Genomic DNA, 19,598 nt, shown 5'->3' with positions numbered 1-19,598 from the left:
ATGTGATTTTATATTGCGTCCATGCTGTTGTGCAACCTCTTCCCTGGGTGTGAGGCCAGTTGGAATGTGATTGGAACATCACCAGATCAGAAGGTAGCCGTTTGGGGCAATTAACAATTACTACAATGTTTTCTTTCATGTCTTCATTTGTTTTTTTTCAGTCTGATGATTTTATGCACTGTCACATTGACCATTTTTCCATGTTTTTTCATCATTTTGGTAGTGATTAAATAAAAGTGAGAAATATGAAACTAACAATTATTTTAATATACATGAAACTTTCAAGAACTAATGAATCCATGCATTCCATATGTTTTAATGCATAGACGGCTTAACGCAGCATGCAGTTTACTGCAAAGGAATACCTACATGTGCTTTAACCTAACATACACTCTAGGCAAAAAACAGATGAGTATGTGCATACCATTCTCAAAGGAGGAAAATACTTACAGGAAAACATTTTCAAATGTCATGTGACCCTCTGAAATGAGCCAAGCACCAAACCGAAAACAGCCAGCGTAGGCAAAGAACATGATAGCTTGGGAAAGCCCAAATGTTATTCCATAGATGTGGGCTTTCTTCACGGAATTCCTTAAAGAAATAAACAGAGTATCCGTCATTTGGGGAAAGCATTTTTACTTATAGTATTGTTGAACATAAAAAGTATGCCTTGAATTGATATCATCTTCATATATTTTCCATTAGGTATCCCTCATTTGCATTATACGTTTATTTATTCAGGGGTACATTTTTAAATACAGATGGACAATTTCCAATGTGCTTAAAATATTTGCTTTAGTCTAATGTCTTCAATATTTGTTGTACCCTAGCCTGATACCTTGATTTTCTAGTTATCATGTTTAAATAGTCTCCCCACGTCAGATGTTCCTTTGGGCTACAAGCAGTGTTGTATGCCGACGACACCCAGATAATCGTGTCGATTCCTAAAGACACAGATGCTACCACAGCCAACTTTAACAACTGCATGACAGTAGCTAGGTGGATGAAAAAACCATCTGAAGCTCAATGGTGAGTAAAAGGAGGTCGATCAAAATCTCTTTATTTTGTCTGTTAGCCATTAAAGCAAACATGCAGACAATAAAATCATAAATACAAAGTGTTCTAAAACCTATTTACAACTTAATAGAATTCATTGATTTAGGTAAAAATTCCTCAACAATAATTTTCCCTCTACAAGGAAAGTACCCTCTACAACAAATTGACTTGACCCTTGAACTCCCACAAGGGGATCGAAAGAAAGGCAATTAATCTCCGAAGATAACGGGCATTTAGAACCATTTCAAATCTATCACCTATTTACCAGGGCATGAAGGATGACAGTCACCAGGAAAAATAATCTCCTTCATTCTCACGGTCCAAGCCCATTGTAAATACCTGGAGACTGCGAACACTACCTTTTCACTTGTGTCACTAGTTAGAATCCTAAGCATCTCCTGATAGTTCTGGGTGCCAAGGAGCCTACAAGGGGACATTTCACTTTCTCCGGGGCTTCAAATATTTTGGGCAGAAAAAACAAAATGTGCTGTGGTCTCATTTTCCAGTGGGCAATACGTGCAAATACTGCTTTCTCAGCCACCATTTTTCCATTTAGAGGTAAAAGAATTCAACGGAAGAATGGCAAGTCTGAATTTTATATACAGATGTTTAGCCTGGACTGGATGTATTCTGTCCAGATATTGCTCACACTTGGGAGAGCACCTATGATTTAAAAATTGCTCCGTTCTATTGCCCACTGACTAATCACACTAATTCTAAGTATAGTTGCTTTATGTGCTGTGCTGCACCTTTAGTTATTTTCTGGGGGGAAGCCCATATATCCTCCATTTTAATCTGCTGACACAAATTCTGAACATGCTTGAGCCATGGAGTGGAAACATCTTTATCTATAGCAAGTAACTCTGACAGAGCGATTCTATAAGAGCTCAGGTCCTCAGAAGTCCATAGTCATGCCCAATACAATACCGGCTTTAGTGAGATTACACAATGAATTTGATTGAGAGCCAAATCAAGTCAGAGGGGTTTGAGGAGGGTGCTTGTGGGTAGGTTTAACAGTGATCAAATGAACTTATTTTTAATCAGGGTTAGCTTCTGACACGTATAATGCCAGATGTAGCAAGGCTTTTGCGCCTCTCAAAGAGCAAAAATTGCTGTTTGCGAGGCGCAAAAGCCATATCGCGATGCCCATTCCCATTTTGCGAGTCGGTAACCTGGTTACTGACTTGCAAAATGGGAATGCGAGTCGCGAATAGGAAGGGGTCTTCCCCTTCCTATTTGCGAGTCGCATCGCGATGCAGAATTGCTTTGTGACCGCGAACGCGGTCACAAAGCAATTCGCAGTTACCACCAGTATCACACTGGAAAGTGCACCCCCCAGAAGACTTATATTTCCTCCTAATTACAACTTCCCGCTGCTGGTGGGTAGTAATACTTTTCTCAATTTGAGGGGCCTACATTTGGTTATCTGACAAACCTTATCCACAGATAATAAAAATGCCTGACTTGTTCAATTGGAATGCCCCCTATGGCCATTTTTCCCCTAAAGGATTTGGGCAGGTTTTATACCATAAACTTTGATTTGTCTGTGTTTATTCCAAGTTCCCTACTCGCACAAAAGGCTGCAAATGTATCAAGTTTGTTTTGGAGTCCCATCGGGGTTCTTGAGATAAGAAGGGTGTCATCAGCAAACATTAAAATAGGTACAGGAACTCCGGCTATCTTGAGAGTGCCATGATTACACTGAGCTAGCAGGTCCACTGCACCACCTACAGAGAGGCTGAACAGGGTAACTTCCAAAACACACCCCTGTCTAACCCCCCTCGCTTTGGGAATTGGTGCAGTAAGATCACCCCTTGAGTTCCACCTTACCCTTGCATAGGTACCCACATGTAGGAATCTTAATGTCCTGAGTCACAATCTAAATCATAGGATTCCAAGACCCTCCAAAGCTGCTTCCTCGGGACTAGGTAAAATGCTGCACTCAGGTCAATTAAGGTGGCGTAGAGATGGTCTTGTTTGAGGGTCATATATTTCCAACACAATATTTTATACTTAAGTACTTGGATCAAAAGTACTGACCCCTTTCTTAAATCCTGCCTGCCAGTCTACAAGAATCTGATGGTCAATAATCCAAGAATGCAACCTCTCCAGGGCTTGTCAAAAAAACGTTTTGACTGAGATCGATTAGACTTATCGATCTACAATTTCCTGGCATATCTCTGTCGCCCTTTTTGTAGATCAGTACTATTATTGCTTCCCGCCAGGTGGAGGGTACCATCTACCCTCACAATGGCATTACTCAGGGCGTTTAAGTATAGTATCCCAGAACTCGGGGTGAGACAAATACATATCGCTTGGGATGCCATCAAGGCCTAGTGCCTTCTCCTTTTACAATGATTTTAGAGCCTGGGCAGTTTCCACTATAGTGAAACTGGCCATCCCTGTTCTATGGAGTCTCTATTCCTTATCCAGAAGATGTAAAGTGTTACTTCTGCCCTCATAAATTAGTGGCAGCACTGTATCACAGGGCCATTTCTTGTAAAGCTCCTCAAAATATTTTACCCAGCTCTCAGGCTGGATTACTGGGTCGCAGCTAGTGTTGATAGTGTACTTTCCATCTACCATTAATTTCCAAAATAATTTGGTCTTCCCCTCTTGCAGAACATCGGTTAGACTTGCCCATTGCTCAGTCTCTCAGTGCTTTTTGGCATCTCTTAACATTGTTTTATATAAGCCCCTTGCTACTCTTATCTCTACCATATTCCCCTTTTTTCTAGCAACTAACAGCAGGGATTTAGCAAAGCAAAATTTTTTTGAAAACCACCTGAGCATTTTGTAACTACCAAAATCTACGCCTTACTACCGTAAAAAGAGGTCTAATTTGTTCCATCAAATCGCAATGAATCAGAACCAAATTTACCATCGGAGGGTTCCAAGATATCATTGGAGCCAGACTCTTTGGGACCATGTTGTAGATTGAGGTTTGGACCTTTATGTCATTTGCCACTGCAGCCCATTTTATGCTCCTCCTGTTGTTTGTTACCGTGTTATTACTACCCTTTATCCATAGAGTCATACTACTATGTTTAAATGGGGTCGCTGCAAAAACAGTACATAGAGCTTGGTAGTCACTATCAGCTCTTGGAACCACAGTCATATCTAAAAGGGAGGGCCAAAGTAAAAGGAGGTGATGTTCAGTGGAACACAAGCCTCTATGTGGAACAATAAATGGTGGCCTGATACGATGGATATCTTACCAGCTCCAGGAGACATGGGCAAGAATCCAGGGGTGATTCTAGCTAGTGAGCTCTCACTAGCCCGGCAGGTTAATCGCTCTACAACACCCTTTTTCTGGATCATTAGAATGTTAAAGAAAATCTGTCCATTCTTCATCCTTCCCGAATGGAAACAAGTTGCCTTGGGGCTGGTCTGCTTAAGGATTAACTATTGTGATGCACTTTACCTAGAGACCGACAAAAACAGTCAAGCCAAACTACAATTAGTGCATAACACGCTGGCAAGGCTCGCCCTGGATATTACGAAACAGCAGTCAGTGTCCAAGGGACTACCTGACCTGCATTGGCTCCCAATAAAAATGCACATAACGTTCAAGGCACTCTGCATTATGCATGTTGGTGCAGAGGGAATTAAGTCTGTGCTTCTGTGTTATGCTCCTGGGAGAAATCTTCTTTCAGGTCATTAAAACTAGGTAACTGTGCCCAGAGTTCAGAAGAACAGTTGGGGAGGCAGAGCTTTCTCAGTCGCTGCTGCAAGGCTCTGGAGCTCACTTCATCATCTGACTTGCTCTAAACTGCACCACCCCTTTAGGAAAGCCTTGAAGACTTGGGGCCTTATTTATACTTTTTGGTGCAAAACTGCACTAATGCAGTTTTGCACCGGCTTGCACCATTTTTTAGCACCAGCTGGGCACCATATTTATGGAATGGTGCAAGTCGGTGCAAAGGGTAGGCTAGCTTAATTTTTTTTTACGTTAGACAGGTTTGAGTCAAAATAAATGATTTTGACCAGATTAGCATCATTTGTTGACGCTAAGGGGCATATTTATACTTTGTTTGCACTGAATTAGCGTAATTGTTTTTTTTTACTCTAATTCAGTGCAAAACTAACTCCATATTTAAACTTTGGTGCTAGACCCCTCTAGTGCCAAATTTATGGTGTTAAAGTTATTTTTTGGAAGTGGAAACCTACCTTGCCTTAATGAGATGCAAGGTAGGCGTTCCCGTGCAAAAAACGACTCTATGGCCTTAACGCCATATTTATACTCCCATGCAAAAATGGTACAAGGGAGGGAGGAGGGGTCAAAAAATGGGGCAAAGCATGCTTTGCCCCATTTATTTAAGCCTGGGTCAGGGCAGGCGTTAGGTGACCTGTGGGCCTATTTCCATGGTGGAACACCATAGAATAAGCCCACAGGTGCTCTCCCCAGGCCCTAGGGGCATCCCCACCCACACCAGAGGGACTGCAGAGGATGGGGGACCCCATCCCAGGTAAGTACAGGTAAGATTGCACTTTATTTTTTTAAAGTGCCATGGGGGCCCTGAAATGGGCCCCATACATGGCACAGGGTGCAATGGCCATGCCCAGGGGACCCCTGTCCTCTGTGCTGGCCATTGGGGTGGTGGGCATGACTCCTGCCTTTTCTAAGGCAGGAGTCATGTGGCATGGTAGGTTTAGCACCATAAAATGAAGCTAATCTGGTTAGAGTCATTTTATTTTACTCTTACCTGCCTAAAGTCATTTTTTGGTGCTAATCCCTCTTCTTCTATACTGCCAGCCCCACCCGACTAAAGTATTTTTTTTTTACTCTAGCCTACCCTTTGCACCGGCTTGCACCATTCCGTAAATATGGTGCCCGGCTGGTGCACAGAAATGGTGCAAGCCGGTGCTAAACTTTTTTGTGCAAAACTGAGCTAGTGCAGTTTTGCAGCAAAAAGTATAAATAAGGGCCAATATTTTGTACGTTTGCGCCACTTTTGCGTCAAAAAATTACGGTAATGCAGCACAAAAAAGTATAAATCAGGGCCTTAGTGCTAGACGGGTCTAGCACCAAAGTATAAATATTGAGTTAGATTTGCACCGAATTAGAGTAAAGAAAATGACGCTAATTCGGTACAAACAGAGTAGAAATATGCTGCAGAGTATAAATATGCCCCTAATTATGGCGTTAAGGCCATAGATCATTTTTTGCACAGGAATGCCTACCTTGCATCTCATTAAGGCAAGGTAGGTCTCCACTTTAAAAAAATGACTTTAACTGTATAAATTTGGCGCTAGAGGGGTTAGCACCAAAGTATAAATATGGAGTTAGTTTTGCACCGAATTAGAGTTAAAAAAAAATTACACTAATTCGGTGCAAACAGAGTATAAATATGCCCCTTGGCTTTTTGCCCTGTAGGGAGAGTTAGGTCATTTTGCATTCCTATCCAACCAGCTTCTTTGCTGGACGGTCCACCAAGACTACAGTGTCTTGACCCCTATGGGCATTAGTTGCGCTTTATAAATTCTGTTCATATCAATAGTCAACAAGGTTTCATATAATCTGATACCTTTATAGATGAAAGGCTACAGGAACTTCTATACTATATATTTATTTTAAAAAAACAGTCAACAATGTTCAAGCAGAGTACTTGCACTGAAGCACTGTTCGCTGTTAACACCATTCCTGGCTGAAGGTTACATAAAAGGCACTTTTGAGTTTTTTCACAGGCTTCTCTGCCTGCCTGAGGACAATACAGATGCTGTAGCACAGAGACCGGAACAAAAGCTCTCTCCTTTATGAACACTACTTCTTTGTTTCTAAAAAGGTATGCGGTGTGAGGGAGGCTTTCTAAAAGCTCACAAAAGGCCCATTTTGGAGGTAGAATTAGCACAGTTAGACGAGGGAAGGGAAGCTGGGCTAGGGAAACAAATGCAGCGAAATCCTAAGTTACTGGTATAATGCCTCAGTGTTTTTTATTCTTCTGTGTTTTTTGACAAATACCATTGTCACTATCATATTTATTTGTAAATGTAACAGAATGGGAAGGTGTGAGGGCATAGGAAAATCTACGGTTAAACAATATCCAGAGGGAAGAGTTTTAACAAATTCTCTTCTGATGGGGTACATTTTCTCAAATGTTAAAAAAAGGAAATAAAGGAAACAAAAACAAAACAGCAGGATAAACATAGAACTGGTGAAGACATACAGGCATACGTATAGCAATGTGATACATGATGTCAAACGAATAAGAAAACATTGTATCTATAAGGGAAATGCTCCATTCAGCTGAGCAGATATACTGTGTAAAAATGGTTATAGAAATGTGGGCATGGTGTAAATGTCATAACATACATAGGTAAAATACATAGGTAAAATACCAAATATCTGCCTACGTGTTAAAAGCATCACCATTACACAGGTCCAAAGGACTACAAGGGATAGATCCAAGCTTGGAGAAGAAAAAACAATCTGCGAGAAAAAAGGGAGTCTAAGAAAGGAAAGCGAAATAGAAGAAGCTCTTTCTCCTCAGAAGCTCAAAATGCACCAGTAGTTCTTCACACAGTTTTCTTATGTATGACATAGGTTCTTCTAACTGCAGATTCCTTACCCTTAAAATAGATATCAAAGCGGTACCTTCTAAAGCTGGAAGATCTGTGGCACAGACTGCCTATCTACGATGTAAGCCTGGAAGATATCAAGAACAGACAAAGTTTGAGCCAATAGATTTGTAGCAGCCTGTGCCCTGGTGGCATGAGCTGTCAGACCCTCTGGTGCCTGCTTCTTAGCCAGTGCTTAGCAGGTCTTGACACAGAACACAGTCCACCTCAACAGGGTCCTCTTCTGCACATGTTTTGTGTGCTATAAAAGCCAACAAAGAGCTGTTCACCAACTGGATATGAATTATACTAGTAATATAAAAAAATCACAGCTTTCTGAGGTTTAACCAATAAAGACCTTTCTTTTCTTTCGAGGGGTAAGTGATCCAAATAGTGGTAGAGTGATCAACTTCCCAGCAAGGAAGGGAGTCAGTGTCACGTAGATCCTCAGCATCAAGTTGTCTGCAGGCATAGGGGATCCTTATTGCTGAGACATGTTAGTTTCTTTGGAGGGGGGCAAGAAGTTATGTCTTCTCTGTCCGATGGGCTGGCAGCTATTATATTATGGTCTAAACATTATGATGTCCCTTGTGCCCCTCGGATTTCATCACAAGTTTACTTTTAGTTACAGAGGTTTGTAAGGAGGATCAGTCCTGTGGATATATGAGCTGAAACAGTAATAAATCACTAAGGCACAACCAAAAAACAGAAGGAGACCATCCCAAAGAATTCAGTGCTGCGGATACAGTCCAGCTTTAACTAAATTAAGTTAATGCTCAAACTGTTGCTGCAGTTTATGGCCACACAGACTGTGTGAAAGATGACCCCTACCTCTTTCCCAGATTTCATTTTATTTTATTTGCATTTATAGCATTTTATATCCCTGATGAGGGTATGAAAAACTATAAAAATAATCCACATTTTGGCAGAAAAGTCCACCCTCAGCCTGACAGGTAGTCATAGCACCTGCTTCCTGACCACCCTCCCCAGTGCCCTTCACTCCGCTGAGCCAGCATGTACTGATGTGGACGGTAGACTCGTTAAAAGTAAGCTTTTCCACCAGGGACAGTGTACAGTATGTGTCAGTCTTTATGCTATGTTACAACATTCTTACAGAACAAACATACAACCAAAATAGGGTGTCATGGCACTGAAGCATCAGTGCAGAAGCAACAAAAGTTAGCCAAAGGCCTTCTTGAAAAGCCAGGTTTTTAACAGGGACTTGAAGTTCTCATAATAGGTTGATGCTCATATCTCAGGGGGGAGGGAATTCTATAACTTTGGGGCAATCACAGCAAATCTGGTGCCACCAAGTCTCTGCCTGTTGAAACTAGAGGCCAAGGATTTGATTAAATGACCGGAGATTGTTTTTGGGTGTCTATTTGCTAATTCTCGAGGACTCCAAGGTAGGACTCTTCCCGTATAATGATTTCAAAATGATAAACCCGACTTTAAATGAAGTCCTCTGAGCTACTGGGGGCTAAAGTAGTTTTGTCAATAAAGGTTAAAAAGCATGCGCGAGGCACTCATTTCAAAGTGAACAAACCAACGGAGAAATATGTAAGAGGAGTGGATGCCAAAACATTACATACAATAAATAACGTTGCTGAAAGTCCACAGAGAAACAAATACATGTACAGCTCCTGAAATATTTTCCAGTCCTTGTGATTTATTCATGAAATGCTCAGTATTCCATACAGTGATGAGACTTCCTCAGTTGAATACATCAAATTCATGCAATGAAACAAACAATCTCTCCGGTATACCGTTGATAAAGTTCGTGAACAAACAGCCAACACGTATTTCGTCTCAGGGGAATTGCCCCAATGACTTCTTCAGGGCTGAAATTTCATCAAACAGAGCACTTGAAATAGATAATATGATGTAATTAATGTCATAGCCCATGCCACCAAAAACTGCGAGTGAAGAACCAAAAGAAAAAGTCCTAGACGCCAAAATATAGGAAGCAACCATGAAAGAATTGAAACAACAGATCAAACTACTCCTCGCTTAAAGTAGTCACATGTGATAATGACCACTAACACCCCAGGAGACCCACCAAGTGAATCACTAATAACCATGTATATGAAAAAAGTCCCTGTGCTCCAGTGCAGTCCAACAAACTTAAGTTAGCAAGTACCTGATAAATTGTCAAGTGAGAATCCTAAAGTCCGGATAAAGAACAACGTTGTATATATTTAACTGCACTCACCGCGCCGGTAATGTCAAAGTTCCAAAGTAACTAGCATGCAAAGAACACAAATAATACGTTCAATAACATCGGTAGGTCACCCGTAACAAGACTCAATACAGTGAAAAAGCCAAGAGCTAAATACATCGTAACCACAGACTTACCTGCCTATTGCATATCCTACACGTATAGGGATATCGAATCTTATAACAAATGGGAGTACACTACCGTAACCCTGAAACGGAAGTGCTTTAAACAAACTCATAAACATAAACAGCGGACTAGAGCAAATAAGAAGAGGAAACAAACATTGGACTAGTGACCCTTAGTCACTTTAGAGCCATAATGGTACGTCTCTTACCTCGTCGGTAGTCAAACCACAATAAGGGAACAAATAATCAAAAAACGGACTAGTGACTCTTAGGCCCTCATTACAACCCTGGCGGTTGGTGGTAAAGCAGCGGTAAAACCACCAACAGGCCAGCTGTAAAAAAAATGGAATTATGACCGTGGCGGAAACCGCCAATATAGACAGCCACTTTAACACTCCAACCGCCACGGCGGTACAAACAAATAGCATGGCGGTCACCGCCAACAGACATGCAGAAGACAATGTACCGCCCACACTATTCTGACAGGCCAATCCGCCACCTTTTCTGGGGCGGATTCAACGTGAACAAAAACATGGCGGAAACAGGACTTGGAAGGGAAAACACTCACCTCTACACATTCCACGAGGAACCAGGACGCCATGGAGCCTGAACTCCAAATACTCCTTGTGATTGTCTTCCTGCTCTTCTTCCAAGAGCATGACTGACGGCGGCGACGACCACGGTGAGTACTGCACCTACGACACAGGGGAGGGGGGAGGAAAAAGAGAGTGACACACACATGCAACACCCCCACCCACAACACCATACACACCAATACATGCTGAAACATTACATTTACACCCCCCATTTCCCCCTGGAAGAACGCAAGGACAAAAGGAAATGATTGTAACCATTGTAATCAATAAATATCCATTAGTCAAAAATTTATATACACAATAAACAAATATGTACACCAAGAATTCAAGTCCAGGTACTGCACCTACATAGCCCGTGGACCACTGGGCCCAAAATGCATGGGCGAGGCCCACACAAGATACCCGATCAAAACGGAGAGAACACTGCAGGGGCATCAGATCAAAATGAAACAGGCACCTCAGGGGGAAGGGAAAGGGGGGGGGCACCTCAGGCGGATGAGTGCACGACGCCAGCTCCAGTAGGAAGAGTGCTTCATCCTGCCAATTACTCAGGTAGTGGATGTATCTCTCCACTGGTTCTGGAGGGGGCTTTGTGCCAGAGTGCTTCATCCTGCCAAGGACACAGGTAGTGGATGTATCTCCCCACTGGTTCTGGAGGGGGGCTTTGTGCCCAGAGTGCTACATCCTGCCAAGGACTGAGGTAGTGGATGTCTTTCTCCACTGGTTCTGTAGGGGGCTTTGTGCCCAGAGTGCTTCATTCTGCCAAGGACTGAGGTAGTGGATGTGATACTCCACTGACGGTGGGGCAACATGGAAGCTGGCCAGGCCCCTGGAACTGACCACCAGCCACGTACGGATGACCACTGGGGATGGCAGCCATGTCTGCGGTGGTGCCACTGGCTCAGGTTGTCGCGGGGCTGCTGGTGGGGCTGGCGGCGGTGTCATTAGCGGCGGCAGTGCTTGCGGCGGTCATTGTGGAGGCGGTGTTTGCAGGGGTCATTGTGGCGGCTGTGCTGTTGGCTGGCTCACTGACTGCCGTGCTGGTGGCTGGCTCACTGACTGCCGTACTGGTGGCTGGCACACTCACTGCTGTGCTGGCGGCGGTGTCTGTAATGGCGGTGCTGGTGGCTGGCTCACTGACCGCGGTGCTGGCGGCGGTGTCTGTGATGGCGGTGCTGGTGGCTGGCTCACTGACTGCGGTGCTGCTGAAGGGCTCTGTATCTGGGCTGCTGGCGGCGGTGTCCTTGGTGGCGGTGCCGGTGGCGGTCTTGTCCGCCGTACAGGTTGGCGGCAACGTTGACTTGCCTTTCTGCTTCAGGCCCTTCCCCACCTTTGATGCTGGCACAGCTGTCTTGCCACTCCCCACACTTGTCTTGGCTGAGCCCTTGGTGGCAGGTGTTTTGGCCTTCTCCCTCCGAGATGTGGGCAACTTCTTCCATTTTGGAGGTGGGGGAATGTCCTTGGCCTCGCTCCTTGGGAGTGCAAAGCCACACTCTCTCAAGTGGATAACAGTCTCCACTGGTTCTGGAGGGGTTTTTGTGTCCAGAGTGTTTCATCCTGCCAAGGACTCGGGTAGTGGATGTATCTCTCCACTGGTTCTGGAGGGGACTTTGTGCCCAGAGTGCTTCATCCTGCCAAGGACTGAGGTAGTGGATGTATCTCTCCACTGGTTCTGGAGGGGGCTTTGTGCCCAGAGTGCTTCATCCTGCCAAGGACAGAGGTAGTGGATGTATCTCTCCACTGGTTCTGGAGGGGGCTTTGTGCCCAGAGTGCTTCATCCTGCCAAGGACTCGGATAGTGGATGTATCTCTCCACTGGTTCTGGAGGGGGCTTTGTGCCCAGAGTGCTTCATCCTGCCAAGGACTGAGGTAATGGATGTCTTTCTCCACTGGTTCTGGAGGGGGCTTTGTGCCCAGAGTGCTTCATCCTGCCAAGGACTGAGGTAGTGGATGTCTTTCTCCACTGGTTCTGGAGGGGGCTTTGTGCCCAGAGTGCTTCATCCTGCCAAGGACTGAGGTAGTGGATGTGATACTCCACTGACAGTGGGGCAACATGGAAGCTGGCCAGGCCCCTGGAACTGACCACCAGCCACGTACGGATGACCACTGGGGATGGCAGCCATGTCTGCGGTGGTGCCACTGGCTCAGGTTGTCGCGGGGCCTATGGTGGGGCTAGCGATGTGACATTAGCGGCGATGTTTGCGGTGGTCTTTGTGGCGGCAGTGCTTGAGGCGGTCATTGTGGCGGCGGTGCTGGTGGCTAGCTCACTGACTGGCGTGCTTGTGGCTGGCTCACTGACTGGCGTGCTGGTGGCTGGCTCACTGACCGCAGTGCTGGCGGCGGTGTCTGCAATGGTGGTGCTGGTGGCCGGCTCACTGACCGTGCTGCTGGCGGCGGTGTCTGTAATGGCGGTGCTGGTGGCTGGCTCACTGACCGAGGTGCTGCTGAAGGGCTGTGTATCTGGGCTGGTGGTGGCGGTGTCCTTGGCGGCGGTGCATGTGGTGGTCTTGTCCACCGTGCAGGTTGGCGGCGACGCTGACTTGCCTTTCTGCTTCAGGCCCTTACCCACCTTGGATGCTGGCGCAGCTGTCTTGCCACTCCCCACACTTGTCTTGGCTGAGCCTCTTGGTGGCAGGTGTTTTGGCCTTCTCCCTCTGGGATGTGGGCAACTTCTTCTGTTTTGGAGGTGCGGGAATGTCCTTGGCCTTGCTCCGTGGGACACTGGCAGCCCTGTTTTAATTGGCGCACTCCAAAAAACGGGTATTGCTGGTACCACTGTGCCCGGTGATGTGGTGGCTGAGGTGCTGGTTTGGGACCTGGAAAGACGGGCCCTAGGGGACGGGTGGGGGGGTGGAGGTGTAGGGAATAGGTCAACATTTAAGAGGAACCGTTTTTTTGACACACTGGGATGGGTAGATGGAGGGGGTTTGGGAGTGGAGGAAGAGGTACTGGTTGTAGGAGGTGTTCGTTTGATGACTTTGGGTGAAGGTGCATGGGCTGGAGGCTGTTGTGAGGTGGATGGCTTTTGGGTGGGTGTGTGACTGCCTTTGTGTAGTTTGGGAGGAGGGCTCACAGACACACTGGTAGAGGACACAAGGGATGTGTGAATGGTAGTGGATGTGAGCGGTGTGTGGTGATGGGCGTGCTGGTGATGGAGGTAGTGGCTGAAGATGTAGTGCAGGCAGGTGTGAGTGAAGACGTGACAGGGAGGGAGGAGGGAGATGGGGAGGAGGGGGAAACAGTGGAGGCAGTGGATGTTGGTATGTGTGCATGGGTATGATGCTTGTGTGAGTGCCTGTGGGATGTGTGGTGTTTATGTTTGCCAGAGCCACCCTTGTGTGTTGAGGTGTGCACATTCTGGTCTGATGGTGTGCTTGGGATAGGCTGAGGTACTGGGGATTGGGTCTGGGTGGAGGAAGTTCGAGGGGGGAGGTTGGACACAGGGACAATGGCTGCCATCAGTGTAGAGGCCAGAGCCTGAAATGCTCTCTGTTGGCCTGCCTGGCCAGAATGAATGCCCTCCAGGTATGCATATGTCTGTTGCAACTGCCTCTCTACACCCTGGATGGTATTCAGAATGGTAGACTGCCAACAGTGAGGGATCTCAGGAGGTCAATAGCTTCCTCACTGAGGGCAGCAGGGCTGACTGGGGCAGGGCCGGACGTGCCTGGGGCGAAGGAGATGCCCATCCTCCTGGGTGAGCGGCCACAGGACACACGCTGAGGGGCTGCTGGGAGGGCGGTGCTGGTAGGGTGGGGGTGGCGGCTGTACCTGTAGATGCAGTGGGCACAGAGGGACTCGCCATTGCAAGGGAGCTCCCATCAGATGGAGAGTCTGTGTCACAGGTTTCAGCTCCTGTCCCTGCCGTGGAACTCCCCTCGCCCTCCGTCCCACTGGTGAATTCAGACTCCGTTGTCTGGCCCTCCAGGGCCATGTGGGATGCAGATTTCTCCTGCTCTGGTGGCACAGCTCGTCTGCCTGATGATGCTAATCCACACAAGAACAGGGAGACCACAAAAAGGGGGCGAGGGGGAGAAAGAAGAAAGACATGTTCAGTGCATACAATACTGCTACCTTTGGCGGACACTCCAGACACAGCAGCCCTCTGCACTATGCCATGCACTTGGAGTTCCCTAATTAATCACACGGACATGGGGTACATGGCCTATGCCCGATTTCTGCACACATGGAAGACACAGGAGCCTGACTAGGTGTAGATGGCTCTTACCACTGGTAGGGATGGGGTGCCACTTAGCCTGCCTCACAAAGAGTCCTTGCCTATAAAGCTCGTCCTAGCCTGTGGGAACCCACTGCCCACCTCCCCCACCCAGACACCTCCAATGTGCGCAGAGTCAGCTGAATGTGAATGTACTCACCCCCTTGTGGCTGCTGTGATGCCCTCAAGCGCCCATCCAACTCCGGATACGCCACCGCCAGGATCCGGAAAATCAGGAGGGTCATGGTGCGACGGGCACCACTCTCATGTTGGGAGGCCATCCTCAACTGGGTCTCCGCCGTCTTCTTGCTCCAGCGGCGAAGGTCCTCCCATCTTTTACGGCAGTGGGTGCTCCGTCTGTGGTGGACCACCAGGGTCCGGACGTCCTTGGCGATGGCACGCCAAATATCCTTCTTCTGGTGGGCACTGACCTAGAGGAATTGTACATGGGAAACTTTAACACTTTTACCGTCCGGACCATCATACTCATTGCCCACCAGTTCCCACCCTTGCCCTGACGCACATACACTCACCATCCGATCATGCAGGCTGCATCTCCCTCCCCCGTATCTTCCATCCACACCACTCCAAACAGGCATTGCCCATACAGCATGCTCACAGTGTACTCACCTGTTTGTCTGGAGGACCGTAGAGTAGCGTGTACTGGGGAGGACCCCATCCACTAGTTTGTGCAACTCCTCCGATGTGAAGGCAGGGGCCCTTTCCCCAGACACATGAGCCATCATCGCTTCCAGACTGAGGTCACAGCAGCACTTGCAGTGTAGGTCCTTTCCTGTCGAACATCAGGTATCAAGTGAGGGAACAGAGAGAAAATGGCGGTCACGTCCGCGGCGGTGAGTACCCTCACCGCCGACGTACATCGTCATTGGCTCCTGGGACCCATAGGGCCCAATGTTAACCACTGGAAGATTGCGCCGCGGTCTTCGACTGCCTACTGCGACGGTGTACAACGCCAGCACAGTTACCTCATATCCCCTTGTCCCACATTACAGGTCAGGCAGCCGCCATTTCAGGTGGCCACATGGAATTATTTTTTAATGCGTCACACATATATAGGCCTTGCATATACACAGAGAAAGCCACATAGCGTATTGACAAATGTATGCAATACTATTGTTTTTTCCCTACCTCAGTGTTGGCTGACTCTGTGCTCGCTGTTCTCATCGATAGGGCACGTCCGCTGGGGCAGGTGAGGAGATGGCGGCATCCTCCGGTGTACAGACCGCTGGTGGACCTGTCGACAATGGAAAAGCGACATGTAATAGTCACCTACAGACTAGATCATGCAACAATCCAGGAACTGTGTGCCCAGCTGGAGCCAGACCTGATGTCAGCAATCCCCCATCCCACAGGAATCCCCCCTCTAGTGCAGGTCCTGTCAGTACTCCATTTCCCAGCAAGTGGGTCTTTTCAAACTACAGCGGCCATTGCATCAGGGATGTCCCAGCCAATGTTCTCAAACGTGTTGTCCAGAGTGTTGTCTGCCCTGCTGAAACTCATGCGCAGCTACATCATTTTCTCTCAGGTGGAGGATTTGCCTACTGTGAAAGGTGGCTTCTATGCCCTGGGACATATCCCCAAAATCATAGGTGCCATTGATGGGACACATGTGGCCTTGGTACCCCCCGCATGAGTGAACAGGTGTACAGAAACCGGAAAAGCTATCATTCGATGAATGTGCAGATGGTGTGTTTGGCCGACCAGTACATCTCCCATGTGAACGGCAAGTTTCCTGGGTAAGTGCATGACGCTTACATTCTGTGGAATAGCAGCATCCCTTATGTGATGGGGCACCTCCAGAGGCACAGTGTGTGGCTACTAGGTGAGGACAAGGACCCTATACCGTGTGAATAGTTGTCTGGGTCTGGGGTTGTCCCTAAGGGTTAGTGTGCGTCTAACAGTTGTCCCTCGACATTTGCAGGTGACTCTGGGTACCCCAACCTGTCATGGCTACTGACCCCAGTGAGAATTCCCAGGCAAGGGCAGGGGAACGCTACAATGAGGCACACGGGCGAACTAGGAGAGTCATAGAGAGGACCTTCAGCCTCCTGAAGGCCAGGTTCCGGTGCCTCCATATGACAGGTGGTTCCCTCTACTACTCACCAAAGAAGGTGTGCCAGATAATCGTGGCCTGCTGTATGCTGCACAACTTGGCTTTGCGACGACAGGTGCCTTTTCTGCAGGAGGATGGTCCAGAAGGGGGTCTTGTGGCAGCTGTGGAGCCTGTGGATAGTGAAGAAGAGGAGGCAGAAGAGGAGGACATAGACAACAGAAACACCGTGATCCAGCAATACTTCCCAGTGAGACACAGGTAAGAAGACATCACTGCCTCCTACATCTGATAAAATTGTAAGACCTATCATCTGTCTGTCACTTTCACCCAGTATATGGGCCCTGACTTGTCACTTTGCCTTTCCATTTCACAGATGTGGGTCCCACTGTGTGACCTCTGGTATGTTACCTCATGGACTAGAGCTGTGTGACATAGGTATGTTGACAAATTGAAAGGACATTGGTATTTTCCTCAGTTATTGCAAATACACATTTGTGAAAGCACAGACTGACTCCAGCTTGTTTTGTGATTCAAGGGTGTTTATTTAAGTGCAAAATGGTTGAGGTGGTATTAAAGTGGTCAGGGGTGATGGTGGAGGAATGTCCATGGCAGAGTCAGTCTATTCGTCTCACAGGTGCATTGTCCAAAGGGGCATAGGAAGTGGAGCTAGGGCAGTAAGGATGGACAGGGTGACAAAGTGGGACAGAAGGATGACAATCAGGGTGGTCTAATTTCTTGGGGGGGTCTTGGCATTGTTCTTTGTCTTTGTCTTGGATCTCAGGGACTGCTTGCGGGGTGGTTCTCCATCTGCAGGGGGTGGGGTGCTGGTGTTGTGGTCCTGTGGCGATGCCTCCTGTCCACTAGCGCCAGCAGTGGTGGTGGGCAGTTCATCGTCCAGGCTAGTGTCTAGGGCCCCTTGTTGTGCCACAGTGTCCCTCCTGGTGTTAACAAGGTCCTTCAGCACCCCTACAATGGTGCCCAGGGTGATATTGATGGATTTGAGTTCCTCCCTGAACCCCAAATACTGTTCCTCCTGCAGCCGCTGGGTCTCCTGAAATTTGTCCAGTACCGTTGCCATCGTCTCCTGGAAATGATGGTACGCTCCCATGATGTTGGAGAGGGCCTTGTGTAGAGTGGGTTCCCTGGGCCTGTCCTCCCCCTGTCGCACAGCAGACCTCCCAGTTCCCCGGTTTTCCTGGGCCTCTGTCCCCTGAAACGTGTGCCCACTCCCACTGCCCCCAGGTCCCTGCTGTTCTTTGGGTCGTGGGTTTGCCTGGGTTCCCTGTAGTGGTGGACACACTGCTGCTTGACGTGTCCTGGGGACAGAGGGATGGGCCCGCTGGGTGGCTGGTCTGCTGGTGTTTCCTGAGGGGGGAGGCTCTGTGGTGGCCTGTGACTGTGTCAGGGGAGCCGACTGTCCCAAGGTCCCAGATGGGCCGGGCTGGTCATCTAGATCCTGTTGGAAGGGCTGCTGTCATCACTGTGGGCCTCTTCTGTGGGGGGAGTGGACATGGCTGGAACCTCCTGTCCGGTGACGTTGGGTAGGGGTCCTGCAGGGGTGTAAAGGCATGATTATTGCATCTGTGTGTGCCATGGTGTGCAATGGGTGGGTGACCCTGTACCCCAGTGCTTACATTCTTGTGTAGGACATTGTGTGATATTTGGTTTGGGGATCTGTGTGGGTATGTGTAGTGGACATGCATTGGTGATGGGTGTCCATGCTCTGTTGTTGCATGCAGGGCTTGGTGTTGGGATGGGCGGTTTGTGATAGTGGGACATATGTGAGGAGTTGGAGTGATGGGGGTGAGGGTGAGGGTGGGGGTATGTGATAGCATGCAGGTAAGGTGGGGGATATGGTAGTTAAGGATTTGACTTACCAGAGTCCATTCCTCCAGCTACTCCTGCGAGGCCCTCAGGATGCTGTATAGCAAAGACCTGCTCCTCCCATGTTGTTAGTTGTGGGGGAGGAGGTGAGTTCGCCACCAGTTTGCTGAACTGCAAAGTGGTGTCTTGAGACCACAAAACGCACCTTCCCCTGTAGGTCGTTCCACCTCTTCCTGATGTCATCCCGTGTTCTTGGGTGCTGTCCCGCTGCCTTGACCCTGTCCACGATTCTGCACCATAGCTCCATCTTCCTAGCTATGGCGGTTTGCTGCACCTGTGATCCGAATAGCTGTGGCTCTACCCAGATGATTTCCTCCACCATGACCCTGAGCTCCTCCTCAGAAAACCGGGGGTGTCTTTGCGGTACCATGGGGTAGTGTGGGTGATGTGTGAGGTGGTGTGTGTTGTGATGTGTGGTGTGATGGTTAGGGGTGTGTGGTGTTTTGTGCGTGGATGTGTATGAATAATGGTGTTGTGTGCCTCTGTGTGCTGGTGTGGTCTTTGCTTTTCTATCTTTCTGCTTCTTCCAAATTTTTGGTAGTAAGGGTTTGTGGGTAATGTGGGTGTGTGTTTTATATTGTATTGGGTGTGTGGGAGTGGTGTGTGTATGTGTATCAGGTGTGTGTATTTCGAATTGTCCAATGTTGTAGTGTTTTGTAAATGTGTGTGCATTTTGAGCGCAGCGCTGTGTACGGCCAATGGAATACCGTGCTTGAAAGACCGCCGCGTGGATTTGTGAGTCGTGATAGTGTGGGCGTATTCCTGTTGGCGTGACGGTGGAGGTTTTGTCATCACCAGTTTATCACTGACCTTTGGTGTGGCGGACTTGTGTGGGTGTCTAGATTTTGGCGGATTCCGAGCGGTGGGTCGTA

General features: G+C 47.8%; 1 protein-coding gene across 1 annotated transcript in view; it reads right to left on the bottom strand.

Annotated features, from left to right (window-relative positions):
- Positions 1–19,598, bottom strand: part of LOC138261971 (ATP-dependent translocase ABCB1-like) — a 519,774-nt gene that overhangs the window by 84,320 nt on the left and 415,856 nt on the right. Inside the window, 3 exon segments of the mRNA XM_069211572.1 lie at positions 451–501; positions 503–536; positions 539–591. Of these exon segments, the coding sequence (XP_069067673.1) occupies positions 451–501; positions 503–536; positions 539–591 (138 nt within the window).

The sequence above is a fragment of the Pleurodeles waltl genome, chromosome 10 (assembly GCF_031143425.1).
Source record: "Pleurodeles waltl isolate 20211129_DDA chromosome 10, aPleWal1.hap1.20221129, whole genome shotgun sequence".
NCBI classification, from domain to species: domain Eukaryota; kingdom Metazoa; phylum Chordata; class Amphibia; order Caudata; family Salamandridae; genus Pleurodeles; species Pleurodeles waltl.
Note: the sequence above shows the minus strand (reverse complement) of the source record. Positions and strands in the feature narration are given on the sequence as shown.